At 56.1% G+C, this 14749-nt stretch overlaps 1 protein-coding gene across 4 annotated transcripts in view; it reads right to left on the bottom strand.

The window, feature by feature from the left end:
• Positions 1-14749, bottom strand: part of ATP2B2 (ATPase plasma membrane Ca2+ transporting 2) — a 180557-nt gene that overhangs the window by 4929 nt on the left and 160879 nt on the right. For 2 of the 4 annotated variants that reach the window (XM_023510638.1, XM_023510639.1), the window contains exons 17-22: positions 12998-13104; positions 12344-12535; positions 9700-9913; positions 9129-9340; positions 8922-9029; positions 6963-7145 (exon numbers count right to left, since the gene is read on the bottom strand). In XM_023510638.1, coding sequence (XP_023366406.1) covers positions 6963-7145; positions 8922-9029; positions 9129-9340; positions 9700-9913; positions 12344-12535; positions 12998-13104 — 1016 coding nt within the window. Of the gene's footprint in view, positions 1-4977; positions 5150-6962; positions 7146-8921; positions 9030-9128; positions 9341-9699; positions 9914-12343; positions 12536-12997; positions 13105-14749 lie in introns of all 4 variants that reach the window. The other 2 variants (XM_012802532.1, XM_023510640.1) reach the window with 2 other exon arrangements.

Here is a 14749-nt window from a genome sequence, read left to right as displayed (position 1 = left end):
ATTACTTACTAGTTAGCGCTGACTTCTCCTTGTCTTCTAAAAACCTCTCTGTCCCTTCTCCTTATCATGGGCTGTGGGCTGGGCACTCCTGGAAACTTGTTTGCTAGAATTGTGCTTTAAATAAGAGGCAACAGGTTCCAAGCAAGAGCCAGCCAGACACTGCACGAGCTCATGCTGGTCTCTGTCACAGCCACTTTCACTACCCTGAGATTTCTTCCCCACTGGATCCCCTATTTGCAGGTGGGTAGAGATTACTCATATTCTGATCTCCTGATAAGTGGGCCATTACACCCCGATTAAGTGAAAACCAAAAAAAGGGGGTTGCAGGCCTCAGTTTTCTTATCTGTAGAATGGGAATGATCATCATAGTTGCTGCTGCCCAGCCTAGTGCCCAGCATGTTCTGAGGCTGAATTGCAATAAGAGGCCTAGAGTATGTGTGAGGGGAGAGAGTTGGTGGCAGGACCCTGTCTTGTGACTGACAACGCAGAGGGGATGACACACAATGAGATGAGGTCCCTCTGCCCTCCCGCTGGCATGGAGACAACAGAAAAAATGAACTACTCTGGACAAGACTGTGGGGACAAGACTTTTCGGGACACCCCGCCACGGCCATCTCAAGTCTCCGCTTCGGTTCTCTCCGCGGCTGAAATGGAAAAAAAATATGGGAAGAAAAAAAAAGGCTCTTCCATCTCCCCTCCCTGCCTGCCCTAAAGGTGGGATATTTTTGGCTTAAGCCACATTCGGCACGGGGGAGGGGGAAGGAGAGAAAGGGACCCGGTGAGCAGGCTTTCATAGGTTTTTGTTTCATCAGCACCGAGGGAGCAGGGAGACCCGCGCCTGCAGCCAGAGGGCTCTGAGGAAACACACAGGCCCTGGTCTGAGGTGGGTTCGACATACTCGAATGTTTACCCGGCTTCAAAGAAGCCAAGAGTCTGGGATTGATTCACATTCATTTCAGGCTCAAGGTTAAAGACTCACAACCTCTTTTAATTTCACTCTCTCTTGCTGAACTCTGTGTCCAGGGTTCTCTAGCCCTCTAGGGAAACAAACAAATGGAATATTCAGACAGTGGAGAGGTCTGGGGCCCCCCCAGAAGCAAGCCATTTTCTCACCAACCCACGCCTGCACTGGTTACCAAAATGCTAACCAGAAGTCCAGCTTACGTCCCTTTTTCTCGTCTTCCTTTCTCCCTGAACAGAGCAAACTCCTTGCCCTAGGTGTTCTCAGAACTGGCAATCTGAAGGGGGAGTGGGAGCGCGAGGTGCCCTGTTCAGCAAGGTGCAGGGGCCAGGATGCGGCTGGGGCTGGCTCGTGGGTCCTGCTCTTTGCTCTTGGCATGATTGGTGAGAAGGAGCAGGACTCGCATTGATGATCATGGAGCCCACTACGGACTTGCCAAGTGCCAAGGTGATTCGAGCTGAGTCAGAAAGTTCAGGCGATAAGAAAGAGAGGCTGAGCAGCTTGGCTTTGGATGAAAGAGTGGAGTGCTAACACTGTCCCCATCACCTTCGCCCCAGTCCCTGCCAGGCCCGTAGAAACTCAAGCTGAGAAACAGCTCCCGGCTTTCTGAGCTCTGGCTCCTTTCCACTGTGAGAGGCTGTGGGCAGGGCTACTGTGGAAATTCAAACTCTGGGGGCTCCAGGTCTGTGGGCCTGCCTGTGGTGTGGAGTGGCAGGAAGAATGTGGGACTCTGGAGTCCCACCTCTTGCCACTCCCTTGCTATGTGGCCTTGGCCATGTCAGTGTCCTTCCCTGTTGCATGGGCGTGGGGCTCTTCCCTCCTCCCATTTTGGTTGTGAAGCATCTGTGAGGTAGAGGGGTGGAGAACTGATGTGGAAACGCTGAGGGGCTCAAGTAGGCATTGGGGTGCACCATTTAGGTTTCTTTTTTTTTGGAAAACTCATTTTTGAAGTCAGAAGAGCAAAGCAAGAGAGTGTACTAGCATTCCCTCCCGCCTGTCTGCGTCCGCACAGCTGCTGAGGGGACCGTCGTGCTCACCACATCCTCCGTCTGCTGCAGGAGGGTCTGTCATGTGTCCAGGGGCCTTCTTCACCCCCGAGTCATGGCTCAGAAGTCAGGCCCTGTCCCAGGCCTCTGTGGTCAACTCTTGATAGCCCAGGGGACAGAGTTTGACTCCTTCCAAGGCCACACAGACCCCAGGTACTTTTGGCTTTGGCAGGTCCATGGCCACGGTCCTCTTCTGGAGAGTCCCAGGAAGGAGGTCCCACTGGGGGGGAGGGGGCTACTTTTTCATCCCATCTAACTGGGGCCCTTCCCCCACTTCCTGGACACCTGCTTCAAACCTCTCTGTTGCAAGGAAGCACTGTGGCTTCTGAAGGGACCTTGCCTGGCATCTGAGGGTCCGCCGCATCCTTGAAGACCAGAGGAGGTGACGTTGTTATAGAAACGATCCAAGCAAAGGGGCAACCAGGGGCTGTTAGAGTTGCATTGCGACTGTGTTGTCCAAATGTGTATGTTGAAACCACAGAGGTTGTGATCCTAATTGGAACTAGTGCCCCCGGGCAGGAGGATGGCCAAGGTCTTTTCAAGACCACATGCCCAAGGAGGGGTTCCAGGAGGGACCCACAATAACAGAAAGTAGGAATGTGAGGTTCTTAAGGAAACATGATACCCAGGGGAGGGGTGAGACAGGCTGGGTGAGGGAGTGGTGTCTGGTCCTGGGCCAGAACAAAGGGTCAGGCCCAGGACTGTCAGGTCAGCTTTGGTCCAGCCTCAGCCTAGGTTTCTTTCCAAAGGCTGTTCCAAAGTTGGGATGACCATGGGCTAAAGGGGACTGATCTGGCGTGGAAGGAGACTAGTTCGAAGACAGGGAGTGGAAGGGGGCCACAAAGGGGCATTTCTCTGAAGGAGAAGTGTTGTCCTGGGACAGGAATGGCTTTATAAATGTTGCAAAATGTGAGGGTAAAGTGGCTGAGGCTCGAGAGGGCAGCTCCTTCTTCTAGACTGTGAGGGCTAAGATGAGGGGCTAAGCCAAGGGAAGATTTTCAGGGGCTGCGTGGGTGCCCAGGAATGCCAGACATGCTCTGTCGTGGCCAGTGTGACGTGCTGCCCTTTAAGAAAGCGGCTGAACCAGGATGGACAGAGAACCAAGCTTGCCCCTAGAAGCAGCCTCCTGGCAGTCAGACCCTGCCAGAGGACACAGGAGTCAGCAAGAGGGATAGCAGGAACTGAAATAAATAAGTCCTTCCCCAGGTAGCCCTCCACACCAGGACACTTGGGTCAGTACACCCCAAGACAGGTGGTGCTGAGCATGGCCTGAACTAAGCTGGTGCAGGAACAGAAAGGTCAGCTGGCGAGGGCCACCAGGCAGGCAAGGGCTCTCTGTTCTGAAGCAGGAGGAGGGTGGGAACAGGGTGGCCTGCTCTGAGAAGGCCTGGCAGTGACTTCCTAGTGACAGTCCCTCATGGAAATGTGACTCAGATATCATCTGCTCAGGTACATCTATCTCCATGTCATCTTGGCTCACCTGGCCTCCCCCCCTTTTCGGCATCTTTCCTGTCATCTTATTTACCAGGCAGGAAGGCATTCCTAGAAAGGGCACGGGGTACAAGCAGAGCCTACCAACAGGCTCTCTGGGCCTGCACCCCCTGCCAGAGGGCAAGGGCTATGATGGAGCAGGTTCTACCCAGCACACGGTCCTTTCCTGCCCTGTGGTGGTGGGCGTGTGGTGTGGAGTTCTGTTTTGGATAGGGGGAGAGTCTACAGTATCAAGAGATGAGGTCTAGAGTCTGTTTCTTGAAATTGCAGGCTAAGATAATAAATGCATCGTGTCAGCTGGGAAGACCAGAATGAGGGGCTCCTTTGCATTTGGGGAGGAGCTGAGACACCACAAGGGTAGCAGGAGATAAACACTTATTCCCTCCATGGCCTGAAGCCACAGAGAGGTCCAGGAAAGATCTAGGCAGGCCAGTGACTGACAGCCCCAAGTTGGATGTGGTGGCATGAGGAGTTAAGTGTGGCAGGAGGGAGATGGAGGAGGAGGCAAGAGTCTCAGGCTATCCCTCATACACAAGAGGGCAGGATGCTGAAGGTTAGACCAGACCTGCTGGCACCCAGACAAGACATGTGGCACAACCTGCCATTTTCTAACTGAGGTCGAGCCCAGGGGCCTTGTCCCTTACAGGACAGGGTTATAGCTTCAGCATGTTCCAACCTTTAGCTGCAGGAAAAAGTGTTTGTGGGGTAGCTGAGTCAGATGTGCAAGGGGAGGAGTGATACGAGGAGGGCAGAGATTCTGAACTGTGGATGTTAGGCCTCCAGGCTGTGGTCTCCTTGGTAACCTGGGACCTCTGACTGACTGTGACCTTGGACCTGCGCTGACTTCTTGGCTCAACCATCCCCCTTGACCGTGACCCCCGCTGTGGAGGGAGGTCTCCCACACCAGCTGGGAAGCCCCATATGACATAGCCCCTCTCTTGGCTGGACCCCACTGTCACTGAGTGTGACCCCCAGGAGCTTCTACCCCTTGGCCCATGACAACCTTTCACTTAGCTCTGACTGCAAGACGGTGGTCTCTTGTTCAACTCTGACCCTTGCCCTCATAGGTCAGCCTTTTCCTGACCCAAGTATGACCACAGGCCCACGGGACACTCTGTGTCCCCTTGGTGACTGCTTCCCTTTGATCACCGAAACCCTCTTGACTGATGGTGATCCTTTGACTGACCTGGACTTTTTGGCCACTTATGACCCTTACAACACCTCTCCCCACTGATTGATTGGTTGTAATCCCTAACCCTGACCCCAGTTGACCCTGGCCCACTGAGTGACTGCCACCGTGGGACTAGCTGTGATCTCCTAACCAACTAGGACCTTCAGTTGCTGTGACCTTTCAGTCTCCTGGGCCTAATGGTGACAGGCTGCCCCCCATGTCCTCTGGTACCCCAGCCCCTTCCCGCCTGCCCGCCCGGGAGCTGGCGTTGGTGGTGCCAGATGGAGGCGGTAAGGAGTCACACTCACGCCCAGCTGCAGCAGGAGGAAGGCTGGTCGGAGAGGAAAGAGCATTGGACAACGACACGCGACTAGGGCTAGAGAGATTGGCTACGTCCTGGCTCTGGCTGGTGACGGAGGACTGTCTCCGCAGGGCCCCCTGAAAGGAGGCCCCGCTCTTGAAAGTATTGACTACTTCAATCTGCAACGGAGGAGAGAACGAGACAAGTTGCGAGAAGAAGGGACACAACAGCTACACAGCTGACAGGCGCAACGTCACAAGAACAGCTGCAGCCACGGCAACAATGACAACATCACTTAAATTAAAAAAAAAACAAACAACAAACCAGACACACTCCAAGGCTCTGAAAGATGTCTGCTCAGCTCTGGGCCCACCTGTAGGCCCCAGGGTCCCCAGGGCCCCAGGGGGGACAAGAGGTCTCGGCCTCTTCTTGTACTAGTGGCTCAGGGGCCAGAGGGCTGCACCAAGGCTGGCGGGGAAGGCAGTGATCAAATCTGGCACGTGCAGGGGAGGGAGTGTCTGTCCAGTCTCGCTCGGGTCCAGGCCTGGAGTCAGAGTGGTGTTGGTGAGGGCTGTGAGGTGGACAGACCTCAGCCCAAATTCCAGCTCCGTCACTTACTAGCTAAGTGACCTTGGGCAAGTCACTTCTCTGAGAGAGTTTCTTGTGTTTGAGAAGGGCCATGCCACCTACCTGGCAGAGTTATTTTTAAGTGACAAAGCACCTGGCTCATGTGAGTACTCAGTGAGAGACGGGCAAGATAGGTGCTCCAGCCCAGTCAAGAAACTATAGTCCTTGCTTCGTCCTGTAATTTGGAGACCACTGTGTGGCTCTGCTGCCAGGCAGGGACAGCGCCAGGGCTGTGCACACTGGGCGCTGCCTGGCCCCAACCAGAGGGCTGGGTGCCAGCATCCTGGTCAGGGCAGGCAGCTCCAGGCCTAAAACCTGCTCCTGGTCCTTCCCCAGCTGTGTCAGCACTGCAGAAAGGGTCATTTCCTAAAGTTCAGTGACCACTAAGACTGGACTAGTCACACCTACTTCCCAGGGGCTGAAAGGTCAGATGACAGGGCCCTGAGGGGTGGAGAGCAGCCAGGAGAGGCTCAGTGCTACTCTGGAAATGAAGAGCTGGTGCATGCCTTCCAAGGTGACACCTTCCCGCAGCGTGGAGGGCGTGGGGAGGAGCTCCCAGCTCCTGCTCCCCAGGGGGTCATGGCAAGTAGACCTCCTCTGTCTGGTTTTATAACCCCCGAGTCTCGACTTGGAGGTTTATAGGGGTTGTTGTGGGGGTGTCACATGGTGTGACATGTGCCACGTGGCAGAGCGCTCTGGGGAAGAAACCTGCTTCCAGCTGGGCATGTACCCCATGTGTGGGCTCCCCACGTGTGCACTCGGTATACATGTGTGTGTCGTGCATGTGGGAATAACCAGCCTTTGCTCCCAGGGCTCTCACCCTGGGAGAGGCTGGGGTGTGTTCAAAGGCCCTTTAGGCAGTGGAGGGTGTGCGTCATGTGGATGGATCCCCCTCACCAGGCTGACTGCAGGCCCGGGAAGGACCTGGGGCAACCCTGGCCTGCAGCTTCTGTCCAGCCTTGCATTGCCCCTCCAGGGGGCCACCCCCAAGCCCTGAGCCACAGTCTCCTCACTCACCTGCGCCCTCAGAGCCACTCCTCCCTACCCTCTCAGGGAATACCCCCAGGACCCATGGTGGGTGCGACACCCACTGTGACCCCTCACAGTGAAACATTCCTGAGGAGGCCACTTGTTTCTTTAGCAGCCATGAGAGCATATCTTGGGAACGTGGATGCACGAAGGTGGGTGAGGTGGTGAGACCCGGCCTGGGCTGAGCAGGCTCACGGAAGCCCTCCTCCAAGGCTGCCTCTGTGGCCACCTCCCTCAGTGCCAGAGCAGGGCCCTGGGGGTGGTACAAGCTGACCTGCCCCCATCAACTGGCCACCCCAAGCAGGCCTGGGCCCAGCCCCTGAGAGCCTCCCGTACCTGAGTTTGGATCCGATTCAGGCCTCGGAACCACAGAATCTGGCCCCGCCGCAGCTCTCTCTCTGCGTGGTCTATCTCCTCCACGTCCTCGTTGAGCTCCTCCTCAGGAATCTCCTCCTTCTGCGTGAGCCTGCCGGCCTCCTTGAGGAATTTGAGCCTGCTGGTCGGGATGGTGGCAATGACCTGCAAGGGAAGCAGCCATCAGGGCGATGGGGCCGTCCTTCCAGTGTCTGTCTTCCTACCCTCCCTCCTCCTCTTACCCGCTTACCTCGTCAGGTGATTAACTCCCTCCCTAACCCATCTCACCTGTTCCTCAACTCAATCTTTTACCCGTTCTTATTAATTTGCTTTCTAACTTACTCATCCAGAGTCATGGGGACATGGTGGAAAATCTTGGTTTATATGAGTTGGCCAGATGAGACATTAAATCCCCCCACAGTCCTGGTCCTGTGACCTTGGGCAAGTCATTTAATCTCTCTGAGCTTGACTTTCCTGCTGTAAAGCTGGTGGCAGCTCTGGGCATAGTGAGGATTGAGTAAGGTAGAATGTCTAATTTGTCCTGCAAATGGCAGGGCCTCAAGTCCCCCTGAGGATGTTGGGCCCTAGTGGGCCCAAGCCTGAGGAACAGGAGCTCAGGGCCTGGGTGCTCTGGGGGCCGCCGATCCTGGGTGGGAAGGCAATATGGAAGGGGGTAAGCCTTCCTTTTCACTCTTGTCCCACAGAGCTTGTCCCTGGGGCTGAGGCCTGAGAGGCAGCCCTGCAAGGAAGCTGAGGTGGCAGATGTCAGAGGCCCCTTTATCTCCCGTGGGGACAGGGAGGGGCTGTCCTGAACATTCAGTCTCAGGGGTTCTGTGGGACTTTTAAGGTCAGCACTGCCCACTGGCTTCGTCCTTAGTCTTTATGAGTCCCTTTCCCTAGTCACTGAGAGCTCTCAGTGGGATAAAGCCTGGCTCTGAGAGGACGCAAGGAATGAGGTCACTCAGTCAAATCTAGTTTATCCACTCGCCATAGATCCTCCGTAGTTTAAAGAACTTCCTCTTGGATGGAACTAAGCTTTATTTACCTCAGAGTTAATCGTTGCTACTGTAGTGTCTCACTCTAGCCTGGAGACAGCATGAAGGCAAGAGCAATGTCTCTGGCCCCTTGGGGTCCCCAAGGCCTGGGTGTCTGACCATCTGGGGAATACAGGCCCTTTGGCTCAAGACTGGTTCTGGGTGCCTCTCCCAAGCATGGTGTCCTGGATCTGGAAGCTTGTGTGTGTGTGTGTGTGTGTGTGTGTGTGTCTGGAACTTGGGCAAATGTAAGGAAGGGACTTGGTGGGAGAAGTTTCTAGGGTCAAAGCTGGAAGGGACCCCAAAGAGCATCCAGTTTGGAGACCCCCAAAGCTGGGGAGGACCTCAGATGGCCCTTGGCGCGGCACTGAGTAACACCACAGTGTGGCAGTTTATCTCTCTTACATTCCCTCTCAGTCCTCTAAAGGACCCAGCTGGGAGCCAGCAGGCCATCAGCACCGACAGACTCGTCCCCCTCTCTAACACGGGGCTTCAGGCCCTGAACTTGGCTGCCATGGTTGAGTTTAATAACATCATTCTCGTTACATCCATTTTCCCTTAGCTTTTGTTTATGACAAGTAATCCTGATTTTCCAGTCATGTAATAATATTATGTTGCTTTTTGAAATCAGCTTAAATTAAAAAAAAGTTGATATGATTTAAAGAAAATATTAAGTAAATAACAGGAATAGTGGCATAGATAGAAAGCACAACTTAACGGGGGGTACCCAGAGGACCAGTATGTGGGACCTGGGCCAACACCCATTGCTCAGATACCCAGAGATGAGGAGGGTCTTGCCTGGGGTCAGGCAGCATATCTGTGGCAGAGCTGAGGACCCACTCCTGGTGCTCCCGGATTCCCAGTCCAGTGCTCTTTCCCTTTCCCTTTCAACCTACCCAGAACTTACCTGGCCCCAAACGAGCTCTCCTAACCCAATGAATATGCACCACATCCACTGGTCCAGCTGCAGCGGAGAGCAGCTGAATGGCTTCCCTCCGAACTGCACGATGACTATCTGGAGGTCACAGGGGGCAGAGAAGAAAAAGACAGGCCATCGGAATAGGCTCGCTCACTGCCCACCCCAGCCCAGATTAAGGGGGGGAGGCGTGGCTACCTGGATGGCAAAGGTGCCCAGCACGATGGTGCAGAAGATCGGGTTCCGAAAGATGCCGTCAAAGACATTGCGCTCGCCGTGGATCTTACGGGCGTTGATTTCATTGAAGAGCTGCATCATGACGAAGGTGTTGAAGATGATGGTGTAGTGCTCCGAGGGCGGGGAGTGCAGGGGCGCATTCCTCCCGCTGTCAATCTGGAACATCTTCTCGCCTGCCAAGAGAGGGGTCAGGGGCTGGGTGGTGGCGGGGGAGACACCCAGCCTTTCGTGGGGGCCTCTTCTGAGCAGCGAGGTGAATAACCCAGACGGGAAGGCACATCTGGACATTGTGGGGCAGGGTGGTTGGCTGGTTGGTACAAGCCAAGGGTTAGCAAAACCATTTCTCCTCTAAGCGGACAGAGACCTTGGGGGAACTGTCTTCTAATCTGATGAAGGTGGAATGGTGGCACCTCTAAAAAGGTGACTGCAGATTGGCAAACTCATTCTGGACTAGGAGGACACTGGGTCTGAGCCTGGTGTACCCAGAAGGCAGTGACTCTGCCACACAGGGATGGGTGGGCTGTGGACTCACCAACAAAGAGCAGGGTGAAGATGAGCGTGAGCTGGTAGACAGCATGGCCCAGGATGTTCTTCATCATGGTCCTCGAGATGAGGGGCTTGTTGCGGCCATAGGGCTTCCTCAGGAGCAGGGTCTCTGTGGGCGGCTCGGTGGCCAATGCCAGGGAGGCAAACGTGTCCATGATGAGGTTCACCCACAGCATCTGCACGGCCTTCAGAGGGGAGTCCTGGGGACAGCGGCCATGGAGAGGGTTAGGACTAGAGGCTGCCTACGCCCCCAGGTTCCTGAGCAGGTCTGGAGCAGACTCTCGGACGCCTTCTCTGAGAACAGCATAGACCTGCCCCCCCAAGAGAAAACAGTCCCCCAGGCCTGATGGCCACCAACTCCTTGCCTTTCCTCGAGGTGAGGTGGCTCTCGCCCTCTTACCTCAGCCCCTAAGGCGGGGTCTCTATCACCTAAAGCCAATACCCTGCCCTGCCCCCACCACAAGTCCCGCCCCACTACCGCCCAAAGCCCCGCCCTGTCTCCTCACAGGTCCCCACCCTGCCGTCTGCAGCTGCCTCCTTTGGTCTCTCCTATCCTGTCCATAATGCCCATAGGCCTGTCCCCCAATTTCTCCTTGCCTCTGATAACCCTACCTTACCTTAAAAAATTATACTGTACATTGATGATTCAAAAAAATAATGCATTTTCATGGTAGGAAATTTTGACAAGTAAGGAATAGCTGAAGTAGCTAAAACTCATCAAGGATCTTCCCACTGGGAGGCTGCCACGGTCTACTTGCTGCTAGGGATCCCTCCAGACCCTCCTCTCTGGCTGAGATGGGGATCATGCTGCTCTGATTGTTCCGCACACAATCACAGCACATGGTCTACATGGCCCAAAGGCACTGGATCCACATGCCTTCTTCCTTCCTCACATCCCTGCATGCTTTGTCCACACCAGCTAGATTTTGGCCCCTCCACACCTCCCAAACGATTTTTTCCAAGGTCACCATCGACTTCCATGTCACAAATTGAGGGAGCCCTTCTCCAGCCTTGTCTCACGGCCTCACCGCCTGCTGCTGTACTCCCGGTCCCACCTTCCTGGTCGTCCTCCTTCCTCCCATGGAAGTGCTGACACTTGTTTCCTGGCTTTGGGGACCCATCTTCCCCTAGGTGGCCTCTCTTCAACCCAGACCTCCCTCTGTGGCTCTGGTCTCATCCACCTGGTGGCCTATGGAGCGCCCCCTCCAGGAAGCCCACGGACCCTGTAAGTTCAACTGCACCTCTGCTCTACCTCAGTGCTCCTGTGTCTGCACCCTATACCCCCACTCACCTCCCATGTGCTCACCACAGCCCACTTCTTCCAGGCTCAGCCTTGCTCCCCAGGCCCGGAGCTGGAGGCAGCCTCCCCACCCCTTAGCTTCTTCCTGCCCTTCAGCCTTCTCTGATTCCATGTGCCTCAGTGTTATGTCCACGTGTTTTCTTACCAGTGCCCTGTGTGGTCCTGCCACCAACTCAACTGAAGATTTCAGGCAAACTGATAGTTATCTCAGAACCTCAGTTTCCCTATCTGGCATCAAGACCTGTTGGTCTTCAAGAAAACCCCAAGTTGCTGCTGTCACGGGAGTGTCCCTCCAGCTGCCTCTAGAGGGAGCCTCTTTCCCAGAGACCAGGAGGAAGGGCCCACAGAGCAGAAGGGAACCCCAGCCACATCCACCAGAGCTGACTTTGGAGGCTGGGTAGAGGGACCTGCCATGTACACCCCCAGGCTCCAGATGCAAAGACGGAGCAGTCTTCTGGGGCCCCACAGCTCCTGAGTCGATGCTGCACTTGTGCCTCTGAGGGCTCCTGTGGTCAGGGCTTGTCTACCCACGTAGCTGCTGGGAGGTGTCAGGCCTCAGGGATTCTCCGGGGGGCCACCCTTTCCTTCCCAGGTCAGACTGGTCAGCCCCTGTGGGAGGCAGGCTAGCCAGGCACCAGGAGGCTGTGGGAGCAATGGCAGGTGCCTGGCTGGTCCATCTTCTGAGCCTTAGTTTCTCCCTTTGTAAAATGGGATCATCACAGTTCCCACCTCAAATAGGGCTGGGGTGAAGGGGCAGTAAGTCTGCAGACTTCTGGGGCCTGCCTGCGAGGCTCAGTGCATGGGGCTGCTTGGGACCCAGACAAGGTGATCTGACCAGAATGCTCCTTGACGCCCCATGAGACAGAGCCCTGACACTCCCCTCCCCTGCCTTCACCCAGCATCTCCTGAGCCACACTCCACACCAGGGTCAATCCCCCCAGGCCCTTCTATCTCTTTGCCCTCAGCTGGCCTCCTGATCCCCCTTGGACCCTGCTCCGCCCCTGTTACCCTCTGGCCCTGCCTTCCTTCTCAGCCCTGGGCCTTCTCAGCTCCTGGGCCAGGCATACCGGGGTGTGAACCTGACACATCTGTTGGGTGACCTTGAGCAAGTCATATCCCCTCTCTGAGCCTCATTTCCCGACCCCACCAGGGCTGGAGCCTTGCACCTGAGGTCTGTGATGCAGTTCCTGTCCCCCAGCAGGTGCTCCATCCATGGGCATCACGCCCCTGGGTGTTCTGACATGGACAACTTGGGGTGTGCCAAGGCCCCAGGTCCTTGTAGGGGCCTCTGCCCTCCTCAAGGCTTTGTTATGCCTCCCTGAGGACCCACCTGTGTGATGCAGGCTCCTGTGAAAGCCACAATCACAGCTACGACGTTGACTGTCAGCTGGAATTGCAAGAACTTAGAGATGCTGTCATAGACGTTTCGGCCCCACATCACTGCCTTGACGATGCTGCTGAAGTTGTCATCCGTCAGGATGATGTCTGAGGCCTCCTTGGCCACGTCAGTGCCTGCGATGCCCTGCGGGGACAGGGACAGGGGCCTGGGTGGGGCAGCCGGGGGATGTGAGTGACTCTAGCACCACCATCCTCACCCCTTCCATATCCTCACTACCACACAACCCCCATGTACACATCCAATGGGCCCAGCACAACCAGACCGCACAGGGACATCCTTGCTTTCATCCCCTCACAGATCGGCCCTGAGCCAACTCTCTGCTCTCACAAGGCCTAGTCCAGTCCCTTCTCCTCCCCAACTTGCAAGTGCCCTTCTTTCCAAAGCTCTCGCCAGCAAGCAGCCACCCTGCAGCCTTCCAGGAAGACCTTGGGGTCTAGGCTGAGCCTCCAGATCACTGGGCATGCACAAGACAGATGGCGGGCAGGCCAAGTGTGAACCAGAGATCCACGTGGCCAGTTCAAGCCATTCGAACCCCTGCCTATGAGATCCAACCACCACCCCAGGCCCCCTGCAAGCAGCTCCTACCATGGCAAAGCCCACATCAGCCTTCTTGAGGGCAGGCCCGTCGTTGGTCCCATCCCCTGTCACGGCCACCACTTGCCGCTGCTCCGTGTGTGTGCTGTCGATGATGCCTATGGGGGCAGGAGTGTGCTCAGGGCCCTGGGCCACCGTGGTGGGCACAGCCTGGGCCAGTACTAGTCCCCTGGAGGGCCCTGTGCTGGGCACGGCCTCTTCTCTGGGCCCTGTCTTGTCACCCCCGCCCATTGTAGTTCTTCCCAGCTCTGGGCTGGCCAATAGTTGCCAGCACTTACAGGGTGAGCTGGGCACCTTATTAGACCCCTGCTGGCCCGAGCCCCTTTGTGGCCTGGGGTCTGCTCCTCTCTCCAGCACCCTCTTTGCTCTCTGCAGCCCTTGGTCTCACTGGTAGCCACACTAACCAGAAACACTGTCCCCTCTACCTGTATTTAGGGGTGCCTCCACCTCTCTGGGCCTCTAAGGGCTTCAGCAAGGTGCCAAATCTACCCCTCCAGCACCTCCTCCCTGGGAAGTCTAGTCTTGCTCAAGGAGGCCCTGGTTGTGCCATTGCCAGTGACCTCCGCCCCACCATTCTGGCCTTGACCTCTCTCCAGACAAGCATCTTCAATAAAGAAGTCACCACATAACAGAATGACCAGATGACATGCATCCCCAGTCACTGGGCAGGGGCCAGTGGAGAAGGGTGGGTGAAAGATGTCATTGCTAGGGGCCTGTGGAGTTTGTGGGACTCCCCGCCACTCATGGGGGTCCAGGCAGAGATGTCCATGGGCAAGACAGGAATTTAGGTGTCAACTTTGACAGGTCCTTCTCTTATTCTGCAGAACAAATGAACCACTGAGGCCTGGTGACTCTGGCTCCGGAATCCTGCTGAAACTCTTCTCTCTGTCCCCACCCTCTCTGCTACCAGCATCTCTCTGGGCGCCCCTTCTAACAACCCCAAGATCTCTCTCCAGCACCTGCACCTGAACCTATTCCCTATCCTACAGCCAGAATGTCACTCTCCTATGTCCACCTCAGCCTCCGGATAACATCTGCGTTGTTAGCTCAGCTTAGAAGTCCTCTGTGACCAGGCATCACCCCCTCTGACCTCTTTTCTCCTTTTGGCCCTGGCTGCATTTCTGGTCTGTGCTCACAGTTGCTGTCCTACAGGGCTGCCTCGTCCCACACAGGGTGTTCCTTCAACAGATGTACTCCTCTGTCACACATCTGTACTGCACTTTCCCTCGCCTGGCCTCTGTGTGTCTCCCCATCCCTGTGCCCCCTGATTGAGAGTCTGTGCCCTGTCCTCTCAGCCACTCCACCCTCTTGCAGGCCCAGCCCACTGCCATGTGTACTCGGGGATCATCCTGGGCTGTTCCTAGCCCTGAGCTCCCACATTAGGCCTTTCCTGGCCTCAGCCTCCAGGCTCGTCCCCCTGGTTCCCTCGGCCTGCCTGGGTGCTCCTCCGAGGCAGGGAGAGGTAGAGTTTCTTCTCTGTGGCTCCTGGGTGGCAGCAGCTTCTGCACAGCCCCTCTCCCAATAGAGGCCCCAGGCCCTCCTGCCCTCCTCTAACCTGGCCTGGCCCTGCTGTGCATAGTCACAGGGCTTTCCTGTGGCTGCCCCCTGTGGTCACATCTCTGTCCTGGCCTTGCAGGCCTCTCTGCAGCTATTCCCACGGTGGAGCACACCTTCCTCCTCCACAGGCCTCCTTCATGGACATCATCTCGCCGGGCTATCCTCCTGCTCCTCTGGCTGCCTCCC

This window comes from Otolemur garnettii, unplaced genomic scaffold (assembly GCF_000181295.1).
Source record: "Otolemur garnettii isolate 467f Iridium unplaced genomic scaffold, OtoGar3 scaffold00015, whole genome shotgun sequence".
In the NCBI taxonomy this organism is placed as follows: Eukaryota; Metazoa; Chordata; class Mammalia; order Primates; family Galagidae; genus Otolemur; species Otolemur garnettii.
Note: the sequence above shows the minus strand (reverse complement) of the source record. Positions and strands in the feature narration are given on the sequence as shown.